The following is a 12,059-nucleotide window of genomic DNA, read 5'->3' as shown; positions in this document are numbered from 1 at the left end:
ATCATCACACCACTTGACAAACCTTTGAATCTCTGACCTGTACACAGTAGTATCAGCCTCTTAATACAATAGACCAAGAATGGCGGTATCATCTGAAAACTATAAAATGTAATTATCAGGGTGACTGCTGGTTCATTCATTTGTGTACAGTGTGAATAAGATGGGAGACCTCACACAACCCTGTGGGGCTCCAGTGCTAATGTTTCTAGACTCAGAGAGGGTTGCATTAACGCTAACCTGCTGAGTCTGGCTAGTCAGGAATGAGTGGTACCACCTAATGGTGTAGGGGTTAACACCCCTCTGCTTCAACTGGCCCTCCTGTTGCAGACCCGACTGCCAGTGCATGCCCTTCGTGGAGAACGCTTTTATTTGTGACTCTAAACAGTAAACACTGTGGATGCCAGAAAAAGCTTAAATCAAAGGGGAGGACACATTATGGTGGTGTCAGAGTAGTCATTAATTACGATTTCCGGGCACAGACACATGCAAGACAAGCTGTTAGTCTAAGCACTGGAGATTGGGCAGGGCTAGACTGGGGCTGAGGAGGGGGCTGGAGCTTGGGAGTTGGGGCTGGGCTGTAACTGGGTTAGTTTGGGCTGGGATACAGGGCTATGAGAGAAGGCTGGGTTAGGTTAGTGTACAGGGCAATGAGAGCACTGAGGCTGGGTATCGCACAGGGCTGTGGTGAGTCTGTCACCTGTGAATGATCTATGGTGAGGCAGCGGCTGGGTGGGAGACAGATGGAAGAACGGGCCGCAGCATTGTGTTGAGGACAGAGATAGCAGCAGAAAGGTTACTGAATAAATAGAACACAGTGGAACATCTGCTGTTGACTTAACATAACATACCCCAGGCTCTTACAGTAGACTATGGGAGAATCTCAACTGCACTCTCCTTGCGTCCTCTCTCCTCGCCTCCTTCTCAAAACCCATTGGAGTAGAAAGTTAGAGGGAAGGGACCTCTGGCTTTCTCATCCAATGGGTTATGAGATGGAGGCGAGTAGAGAATAGAAAGGACGCAAGGAGTATGCAATTGAAATTCTCCCTATATTCATTAAAAAAAGGTGCTATCTAGAACCTCAAAATGTTCTTCAGCTGTCCCCATAGGATAACCCTTTGAAGAACCCTTTTTATTTCAAGGTAGAATCCTTTTGGGTTCCATGTAGGGCGGGAGGTAGCCTAGTGGTTAGAGTGTTGGGCCAGTAACTGAAAGGTTGCTAGATCAAATCCCCTGGCTGACAAGGTAAAAATCTGTCATTCTGCCCCTGAACAAGGCAGTTAACCCACTGTTCCCTGGTAGGCCATCATTGGAAATAAGAATTTGTTCTTAACTGACTTGCCAAGTTAAATAAAAACAAATGTAGGATCCTTTCCACAGAGGGTTCTATGTGGAACCAAAAAAGGGTTCTCCTAGGCAAAAAACCTCTTGGAACCTTTTTTTTTTTTTTTTAAGAGTGTACCTCTCTCCACACACACTCACTCAAACAGCACAGCTCAATCACACCAGATCATTACATTAACTTCACTGAATACAATGATAGAGCTGTGTCTTGTGTGCTGCTTGGGTGATAATCTTGTCAGGCTGTGGGAATCTGTAACATGAGTTAACAGTCCCAGATTTCCAGTTGATCCCGCATGATGGACTGATTGATTTACAGCAGTGTCACCGGGTCACAGGAGGGACGGCATGCTTTACACAGGCAGCCAATACCATTGTCTGGTGTGTGTGTGTGTGTGTACTATATATACCAGCCTATGCCTACATGCTTGCATAAAAGCCTTCAGTCCAAAAGCTTTCAACAAAGAGAGCACCGAACAGTGGTAAGGGAACATCAGTAGAGGATTTAGTGATTATTATCAATCAAACTGTCTTATTATTGATTTGGTAATGTATTGCACTGATTGGTAGCTAGTTAATGTTAATTTATCATACTCATACCATGAGGGGTTTATACCTCAACTGTAACTTTTCTGGGATGTCTCTCTGACTCTACGTCTCTGATACTAAACAGACTGCTCTCTCTCGCAAACGTTCAACAATGGCTGATGAGTAAGTACTACTTTCAAGAATGTTGTTACATAGGCAGTGTTTATTTACTCCTAAATAGCTAATTTGTCATATTGAAATTAATGTTTTGTTTAGAAGTGAGTGAAGTCCATGCATTCATATGTCTGTCTGTCTGTCTCTGTATGTATCTGTCTGTCTGTCTGTCTCTGTATGTCTGTCTGTCTGTCTGGGTGGGTGGCTTTCTGTCTCTCCCTCCTTAAACTCTAAATGGCCATTGCAGTGATGTAAGTTTTTCTTTTAACTCTTTTGAAGTAAATCAAAATGAAATGTTTTGATGTGTATGTGTACTGACTGTGTGTGTGTCCTCAGAATGCCCCCATGCCCATCACTCCAAAGGTCGAACACACCAAGGTAGATCTAATGTAATAATTGTCCATCTGTTACAATGGAAATATGTCTGGAACTCTGCTCCCAACACAACACACAAAGCGCTCCCAACACATCTACAGGTGTTATCAATATCAATGTTAACTCTCTTCTCTTGTTTTACCTCTCTTGTTTTATTTTCAGGGAAAGGTATGACAGGTGTGGGTAGGACTGAGTGGGGTACGCCAGTCATAGAGAGTTTGGCTAATTTTAGAGCTGGACGCCATGTTGCTGCCTCTGAACATTCTATTAATCCAGTCTTAACACGTATTTGCATTATAATTTTTGCAGTTCAGTTAGCTAGCTTTGTGTAGTTAACTTAATAAAATAATATGTGAACTGCTAGGCCCCTATTGTCCAGGAAGAAGCAAAATGGCTGCTGCTGAATTATGTAATTTTGTGTAAATGTGTCTTAATGTGCTTTTTGGTTTAAACCGCCATCGCCAATCTCTCTATGTTTATGGCTCTGGGATAGACCTGTGTGGGGTATGGCTGTAGCAATATGTGGGGTAGGGCCATTGCTCTCAAATATAATGCGTACCGGAACCTAAATATAAAGAGTACTGGCACCCAAAATGAATACTGGCACCTATTCCAGTCCACCTCGAGCACTGGGTAGGACTGTAGGAATGTGTGGGGTAGAGTTGTGTGGGATAGGCTTTTGAGGGGTAGGGCTGTGTGGGGTAAAAATGCATGGGGTAGGGAGTTGTGAGGTAGGCCCGTGTGGGGTAAGAATGTGTGGGGTAGGGGTTATTGGGGTATGGATTTGTGGGGTAGAGTTATGTGGGTTAGGGTTGTATATACAGTATTACAATCTTAGAAAAAAAGGTGCTATTTCAAAACAAAAAGGGTTCTTGGCTTTCCCTATAGGAGAACCCTTTGAAGAACCCCTTTTGGATCCAGGTACAACCCTTTTGGTTCCAGGTAGAACCCCTTTGGGTTCCATGTAGAACCCTTTCCACAGAGGGTTCTACATGGAACCCAAAAGAGTTCTACCTTGAACCAAAAATAATTATACCTGGACCAAAAAGGCAGATCTATTTCAGGAGCAATACCACATATTCTAACTGTTTTGAAACAAGCAAACTTCCACACTGGCTTTATACAGATGTGGCCCAAATCTAGGACCTTGGAACAGAATGTCACACCCCCAATTATTAAACACTTATTTAAATATAATTGATTTGTTTTATTTTCAGCCCAAGTCCAAGATCTCGTCCTCCCGCAAGGTGTCACTGAAGGTAACAAATGCAAGCATGGACGCAAACACATGCACACACATACGCATGCACACAAACACACACACACACACACAAAAGCACCATCTCCTCCACACCGTCAAGCTACCCAAAACAGCTGATACTGAGTAACAGACACACACACCACCTCTCCAACCTCCGTTCGTCTACCCCCACCAGATCCTCCTATTGTCACGTGCATTGGAGGAGCTGGAGGCAGAGAAACAAGCCAGAGAGGAGGAGAAGGTTCGCTACCTAGGGGAGCAGCTCCCGCCCCTGCAGGTGTCTGGCCTGTCCTTGGAGGAGCTGCAGGTGAGTGACAGACACTACAGCAAATCTGGGAGGAACATGAAGAACTACAGAGGTACTTTACCATTAGAAATAAGGGCTACCTCCTGAGTGGCGCAGCGGTCTAAGGCACTGCATCGCAGTGCTTAAGGCGTCACTACAGACCCGGGTTTGATCCTCGGCTGTGTCATAGCTGGCCGTGACTGGGAGACCCATGAGGTGGCGCACAATTGGCTCAGTGTCGTTCGGGTTAGGGGAGGGTTTGGCCGGACGGGACTTCCTTGTCCCATCACGCTCTAGCAACTCTTTGTGGCAGGCCGGATGCCTGCAAGCTGACTTGGTCGCCAGCTGTTGCGGCTGGCTTCCGGATTAAGCGAGCAGTGTGTCAATAAGCAGTGCGGCTTGGCAGGGTCGTTTATCAGAGGTCGCACGGCTCTTGACCTGCGTGTCTCCCGAGTCCGTAGGGGAGTTGCAGCGATGGGACAAGACTGTAACTACCAATTGGATATCATGAAATTGGGGAGAATTAAAGGATAAAAGTACAAAATAAAAGTACAAAATAAGGGCTACATGCATACTGTGTGTATGTGTTGTAGAAACTGTGTAAGCAGCTCCATACCAGGATTGACCAAGTGGATGAAGAGCGCTATGACTGTGAGGCCAAAGTCTACAAGAACGGCAAAGACGTATGAAACCACTTAACCACCTACAGTACTACACACATCCACACTTATTTAAACAAACATCAATCATCCATCATCGTTTTATTAGTTTAATGTCATGGACCATGTACAACAAATAGCAGTAATCTGATCCCTTCCACCACTGCAGATCCACGAGTTGAAGCTGAAGGTGATGGACATGGGGGGTAAGTTTAAGAAGCCAGCTCTGAGGAAGGTCAGAGTATCAGCAGAAGAGATGATGAGAGCACTGCTGGGCACCAAACACAAAGAACACATGGACCTCCGATCCAACCTCAAGTCTGTCAAGAAAGAGGACATCAAACAGGAGAAGGTGAGCAAAGATGAAACTACAGACAGACAGATATGCAGACATAGAATACAGACAGCAAACCTGGGATCTAACAATAAGCCTGATGAATTGATTCTGGCCAGCTAGGACTGGTTTGATGCGGTTATTTCTGGTCCGATGTGGTCTTGTTTGCCCCCGGCAGGAGGGCAACCTGGAAGTGGGAGACTGGAGGAAGAACGTGGAGGCCATGTCGGGCATGGAGGGCAGGAAGAAGATGTTCGATGCTGGTGGTGGCCAATAAGGTGGTTCCTCACCACATGGGGACTTCCATGACACTGAGGGCTAAAAAAAATGTAGGAGACAGAAGAGAGGAGAGAGAGTGAGAGGGACTGGGAAAACCCGTGTCCATGAATGAACTAAACTAAAAGGTGCACAACTCAGGTCCTAAACCAGGGCTTTTAGACACCACACGTCACACTTCTGAGTCTCTGTGTCAAAGGTATTGCTGCTGTAGAGCTCATGTTGCCTGCTGCAGGTTATAGCGTAGCTACATAAGTGCCTATCAAATCACTACTGTATTTAGTCTAACCAATGTTGTCTCAAGTAGTATCTTTTTTTTAATCAAGTTAAGTTTAAGGAGTGTGAATATACTTAACTGCCCAATGTTATTTGTAAAAAGTCAGAAACATGTAAATAGTAATTGTGTTGACTTAGCCTACACATACTGACTTGTCTGTAGTAACATAGCCAAATGAAATGGCATAACCCCAAAAACATATTAAAAATCACTGTAATTCAAAAACCGAAGGTTGTATATACGAATGTTTGACAGCCAGTTGCACAGCATGCTATAGCACCACTATTATAGACTCCTGTACATAATATGTATACTGTATTATGAACATAGTAGAGTTACAGAGTTACACCTGTGGCGTCTCATGAGTCAACAAAACAATTAGATGCTTCATTTTCTATTTTATGAATTGATCATTTCAATATAAATTTGACACAGTGATGAATGTACTCTGCATACCACCATGCAGGCAGCTGACATATCAGTGTGTGTGGAATGGGATGACCTTGCCTTCAGACATCCTGACACAGTGTTAACCTCTGACCCAGGATATACTTAGCCTATGTTCCTTCCAAGAATTCATTCCACTCTGACAATAAATGCCTCAGATACATCACAGGCGACCTCAGTATAACATCACTGAATGACCTCGGAATGACAGGTGAAGGTTGAGATTGGAGGGATGGAATCAGAAACACCTCAGGCATGCAAAAACAGAGGCTACCAGAGGTGGAACACAGGTGTGTGTGTGTGTTGGCTCACTCGCTCGTTGTCTGTATATGTACAGATAAAAAAAATTACTTGCTCACTCAGAATAGTTTTTTTGCACTTTTGTGCCACCAAACTTCAAACAAACGTATTACATCACATTGGATAAAAAAATTAGACACATCACAAACTGTAAACTCTATTTATTGCTAAAATTAAAGTAGACCCATTCAGCTGCTCTGACTGACTGCATATTGTCACAGTCAGTGTAGTTTTAGACTGTTTACTTGTTCGATATCATCAATATTTCACAATAAAGAGTATATGCACTGGCACAACAATACAAATAGCTAGCTAACATTGTAGAAAATATATATCAGTTGGGTCAGTCAGTGTCTCTCTGAGCCTGTGTGTTAGAGGCACAGGTCAGCAACCTCTCCAGCCACCCTGTGCAGCTCCATGTTCCTGTCTGCAGGAAGCAGCATGGCCCTCAGGCTGGACCAGAACACCCTGCACTTCTGCTCCTCCACCAGCCACTCCTGGTAGGTCTGCTGCTGCAGGAGTCACAGTGCTGTTCCATCTAGTTTGCTATGGTCCAGGTGTAGCTCTTCCAAGGATGGTAAGTAAACGTTTCGAGGCAGTCTCGTGATTTTGTTTGAACTAAGAGAGAAACCGCTCAGGTTCGTCATAAGCAGGAATACATTGTGAATGAGACTATATCCCTGTCTGTGATAAGTTAAGACTTCTTTACCTAAATGGTTTTCACTCAAAGACAGGTGTTTGAGATGAGAGGGCCAAGAAGGATTTTCCTTTAACTCAATTCTGTTGGGGCTCAAGTCCAGTAACTCAAGACACTCAAATAAAACTGTAGGACCTCGGCGTTACTCTGGACCCTGATCTCTCTTTTGACGAACATATCAAGACTGTTTCAAGGACAGCTTTTTCCATCTACGTAACATTGCAAAAATCAGAAACTTTCTGTCCAAAAATGCAGAAAAATTAATCCATGCTTTTGTCACTTCTAGGTTAGACTACTTCAATGCTCTACTTTCCGGCTACCCGGATAAAGCACTAAATAAACTTCAGTTAGTGCTAAACACGGCTGCTAGAATCTTGACTAGAACCAAAAAATGTGATCATATTACTTACCGCCTGGCCAAACTGAGCAAACTGAGCAATCGGAGAAGGGCCTTGGTCAAGCAGGTGATCAAGAACCCGATGGTCACTCTGACAGAGCTCTAGAGTTCCTCTTTGGAGATGGGAGAACCTTCCAGAAGGACAACCACCTCTCCAGCACTCCACCAATCAAGCCTTTATGGTAGAGTCGCCAGACGGAAGGCACTCCTCAGTAAAAGGCATCTAAAGACTCTCAGACCATGAGAAACAATTCTCATCTGATGAAACCAAGAGTGAACTCTTTAGCCTGAATGCCAAGCGTCACGTCTGGAGGAAACCTGGCACCATCTCTACGGTGAAGCATGGTGGTGGCAGCATCATGCTGTTGGGATGTTTTTCAGCGGCAGTGACTGGGAGACTACATTCTACATTTTAATCGAACCCACAACCCTGGCGTTGCACATACCATGCTGGCGTTGCAAACACCATGCTCTACCAACTGAGCCACAGGGAAGACCTAGTCAGGATCAAGGCAAATATGAATGGATCACGATACAGAGAGTTCCTTGATGAAAACCTGTTCCAGAGCGCTCAGGACCTCAGACTGGGGGCGAAGGTTCACCTTCCAACAGGACAACGACCCTAAGCACACAGCCAAGACAACACAGAAGTGGCTTCGGGACAAGTCTCTGCATGTCCTTGAGTGGCCCAGCCAGAGCCCCGACTTGAACCCAACAGAACATCTCTGGAGACCTGAAAATAGCTGTGCAGCAACGCTCCCCATCCAACCTGACAGAGCTTGAGAGGATCTGCAGAGAAGAAAATAGGAGAAACTCCCCAAATACAGACTTGCCAAGCTTGTAGAGTCATACCGAAGAAGACTCGGGGCTGTAATCGCTGCCAAATGGTCACCAAAGTACTGAGTAAAGGGTCTGAATAACTACGTAAAATGTTTATTTTTATTAAAATAAATAAGCAAACATTTCTAAACCTGTTTTTTCTATGTCATTATGGGGCATTGTGTGTAGACTGCGGGGGAAAAACATGAATAAAAACTTGACAAAATGTGGAAAAAAGTCAAGGGGTCTGAATACTTTCCGAAGGCACCGTGTGAGCCATCTCACCTGTCTGTCCTGGCTTCATACTCTCATGCCACCACACGTCACCATCTGGACAGGTTAAAAGCTCTGTCCCCTGTTTAGGGGCCCTGCGTGGTTCTGGTACTGATTCAGACCGCACATTTTATTTTTACCCCTTTTTCTCCCCCAATTCCTGGTATCAAATTTGTAGTTAGTCTTGTCCCATAGCTGCAACTCCCGTACGGACTCAGGAGAGGCGACGGTCGAGAGCCATGCCTACTCCGAAATACAGCCCCGCCAAGACACACTGCTTCTTGACACAATGCCCGCTTAACCCGGAAGCCAGCCACACCAATGTGTCGGAGGAAACACCATACACCTGACGACCGTGTCAGCGTGCATGCGCCCGGCCCGCCACAGGAGTCAATAGAGCACGATGGGACAAGGACATTCCAGCCGGCCAAACCCTCCCCTAACCCAGACGACGCTGCGCCCATTTGTGCGCCACCTCATGGGTCTCATGAGGAGAGACTCTGTGCTAGACTGAGTGCTACTTGTGCTGCTTTAACATACTGAATGAATGAGGTAGTCATAAAAATAAAAAAATGTCAAACACTATTATTGCACATAGTGTGAGTCCATGTGACTTATCATGTGAATTTTTACTCCTGAACTTATTTAGGCTTGCTATAACAAAGAGAGTTGAATACCTATTGATTCAAGACATTTCAGCTTTTCATTTTTAATTAATTGTGTTAATTTTTGTTTTAGGGGATTGATAAGTAATATCTTAATTATTGTTACAAATGTATGATGCTCATTTTCCTGCGTCTCTACTCTTTTGTTTGAAAATAAATAAATAGTTTTTACAGCATGGTAGACCGTTAGAGAGCTCCCAAGACTGGAATATACAGCAAAACAGAAAGGGAGTGTAGACACTAGACAGAAGGTAGAAACAGCTGCCATGAGTCTGACTTCAGTAACAAAAAGGTCAGATAAATACACAAGGTATTGTGATACTCCCAATCATATTGTGAAATGGAACACAAAATGTAGCATTTTTAAAGCGGCAGTGCTGTCAAAAACATGATTTCCAGTTGTTGTTTTTTTATTTTCACACGGCGGTCGAAATAACACTGAAATTGTGAACATTTTGATAACGCCCTTTTTGTGTAAGAGCTGTTTGAAAGAAAATGCCTGGAATTTCAAACCTGTTCAGGTGGGTGGGTTATTTGGCCCAGATCATGACATCACAATCTGATCTGATTATTCTGACCAATGACCAGCCATCGATAATTTTCATATGCATCCTCCTACTTTGAAAGGGGTAAGCGGAGTCGGCTCTAGACTCGAGTTTAGACGATCCAATGCGGGAAATTAGGGCTGTGTATGCAAATATATTAACATTTGTATCAACACGCCCAAATGATGAGACCAAGCATTTCAATGGCAAAAGGAGGCTCATGGAAATAAATTATAAAAATATATTTGGAGTTATTTTCATGAAATAAACAGTGATTTATTAGACATACAGTGATGATTTAAAAATCTAATGTAAAAGACTACATGGGGGCTTTAACTGACAAGTTCAGGTAGTATTTCCCCATTTCAAAAGTTTTCTGAACCCCCAGCTTCGCCGGAGCTGTAGAGAAGGCACGGAGTAACATTACAAAAAATGGTTAACTTGCTCAAGGAGTTGGGTGCGGGATCCTCTTTAGTATAATCCATAGAAGATTACATAGACAGCGCTCCCGAAGGATACGTTCAATAGGCACAATGTGACATCCAAGAGTCAGTAATATGTAGTAGAGCTCTACAGTAGCAGAGCTATGGAACAGGCACTGGTGAATACAGCAGGCTTCATAACGCACATCGCATATTAAATATCCCCATCCAGTACAGTAAATTTGCCTGAATCAGAAGTGATCCCCCTTTTCACGTCTTAATTATATTAATAAAACAATGTTTTAAACAAAACAATTACAATCACAGTGATACAGTAACATTGGTGCATTTTGTCATTGTCAATAAATAAGCTGGACCCTGATTACATACAAATGCTGTATGATCCATGTTTAAAATGATGTGTGTGTAGGTGTGTATCGTCTCTGTCTTTGGTTAGGCAGCCCAGGATTGTCCAGACTAGTTCATCAGTACCAGTGACCAGAGCAGATCATCACTGCTCCCAGTTTTCTTCTTAGTCTCCTCACGCTACCAAAGACATCTGTCATTGTCTAGCCAAAGGATAATATCCACACTGTGTGGAAAAGGTTTACATTTGTACTACAACAGTATCTCCTTAGAACAGGATCCTCAGTAGTGTTGTTAAAACACAGTAAATCAGTAGTATCATGTTTAAATAGAGTCCCCAGTAGTGTTTTGTCCACCTTTTCTCAAATCCAGTTCTTGAGATCTGTAGCACTACTGGTTTTCATACTGCATTTCCCCTCTAACTAGGGACTGATTCGGACGCAGGTTGCTATTTATTGTCATTAGTCTTGCCCTGGAGGCAGCTCAGCAGTGGTCATAAAATCTGTTTTTAAACCCCAACCTTAACCACACTGCAAACCCAAACCTTAAATTAAGACCAAAAATCATGAGTTTTTAAGATACAGACAATTTTGACTAGGCAGCTGGCCCATCTTGCAGAAACAGCTCAGTTCTGCCTCCAGGGCAAGAATCATGACAATAAACGTCAACCTGTGATTCAGACTTGGGACACTAGGTGAGTGACTCTCTGGCCAACCAGCAGTACTGCGGACCTACATGTTCAGATTTTAGTACCTCTGCTCTAGTTTTCAGTAGTGTCTTTTTCCAGGACAATCAGTACTATGTTGTGTTCCATCATCACCACACCCTCAAACCTTTTGAGTGACAGGGGATATCACCCAATGGTGTCAGGAATCTCCTCTGTCCTGCCCTCTCGTTAACCGGTCGACAGCTGTAAATGGCTGATGCGAGGAATGGGGACGTTAAAGTGTGGCAGTTTCCTTGCACCCACGGATGCGTCGTCGTGGCTTACGGCTGCATCGCTGTACGTTTTGGCTGTGTTGTTGTGGGTTACGTGCCGCTGCGTTGGGTGCGTCTGTTCCACATGCCACGCTTAGAGTGGTAGTGATGCAGGAAGTTCCTCATGTAGATACGCTCCACCTCCAGACCTGACTGCAGAATCCTGACACAGAGCATGGGAGAGCAACATAATTCCTATTAATGATCAGATTGACAGAGCAGGCATGAGCAACAGAACACACACAAACATGCAGCAAACGACCATAGACAGACAAACACACACCTGTCCAGCAGCTCCCAGTCCTCTCCTCCCCAGCGGTCAGTGAAGTCATGTGTGTTCATGCCTCCGGCAGCATCCAAGTCAGACTTATAGATCCCCAGTAGACCAAACCCATTCACCTCCCAGTAACCTGGAACACACACAGAGAGACGTGTGAGACGTGTGTGTGTGTGCGCACATGCTTGTGTGTGTGTGCACGTGCTTGTGTGTGTGTGCACGTGCATGTGTGTGCACGTGCTTGTGTGTGCTCGTGCTGTGTGTGCACATGCTTGTGTGTGTGTGCACGTGCTTGTGTGTGTGTGCACGTGCATGTGTGTGCACGTGCTTGTGTGTGTGTGTGTGTGTGCACGTGCTTGTGTGTG

The 12,059-nt window shown here is 44.4% G+C and overlaps 2 protein-coding genes across 3 annotated transcripts in view; one reads left to right on the top strand and one right to left on the bottom strand.

Annotated features, from left to right (window-relative positions):
* Positions 1-2,358: 2,358 nt before the first annotated feature.
* On the top strand, positions 2,359-5,738 carry tnni1c (troponin I, skeletal, slow c). Of its 2 annotated transcripts, XM_014125005.3 has the most exons (6): positions 2,359-2,418; positions 3,633-3,674; positions 3,852-3,983; positions 4,556-4,645; positions 4,791-4,973; positions 5,134-5,738. In XM_014125005.3, the coding sequence occupies exons 1-6, from the start codon at positions 2,386-2,388 to the stop codon at positions 5,230-5,232; spliced, it is 579 nt and encodes a 192-aa protein (XP_013980480.2). In that variant the 5' UTR covers positions 2,359-2,385; the 3' UTR covers positions 5,233-5,738. The 2 variants fall into 2 exon arrangements, with proteins under 2 accessions (XP_013980480.2, XP_082813379.1); XM_082957253.1 differs by lacking the exon at positions 2,359-2,418 and having other exon boundaries at positions 3,317-3,674.
* Positions 5,739-9,902: 4,164 nt separating this feature from the next.
* b4galnt3b (beta-1,4-N-acetyl-galactosaminyltransferase 3b) overlaps positions 9,903-12,059 on the bottom strand; it is a 39,385-nt gene continuing 37,228 nt past the window's right edge. The window contains exons 19-20 of the mRNA XM_014125006.3: positions 11,701-11,827; positions 9,903-11,580 (exon numbers count right to left, since the gene is read on the bottom strand). Coding sequence (XP_013980481.3) covers positions 11,469-11,580; positions 11,701-11,827 — 239 coding nt within the window. The 3' untranslated portion in view covers positions 9,903-11,468. The remainder of the gene's footprint in view (positions 11,581-11,700; positions 11,828-12,059) is intronic.

The sequence above is a fragment of the Salmo salar genome, chromosome 10 (assembly GCF_965601325.2).
Source record: "Salmo salar chromosome 10, fSalSal1, whole genome shotgun sequence".
NCBI classification, from domain to species: Eukaryota; Metazoa; Chordata; class Actinopteri; order Salmoniformes; family Salmonidae; genus Salmo; species Salmo salar.
The sequence above is the reverse complement of the archived record's forward strand: the minus strand, read 5'-3'. Positions and strand labels throughout refer to the sequence as shown.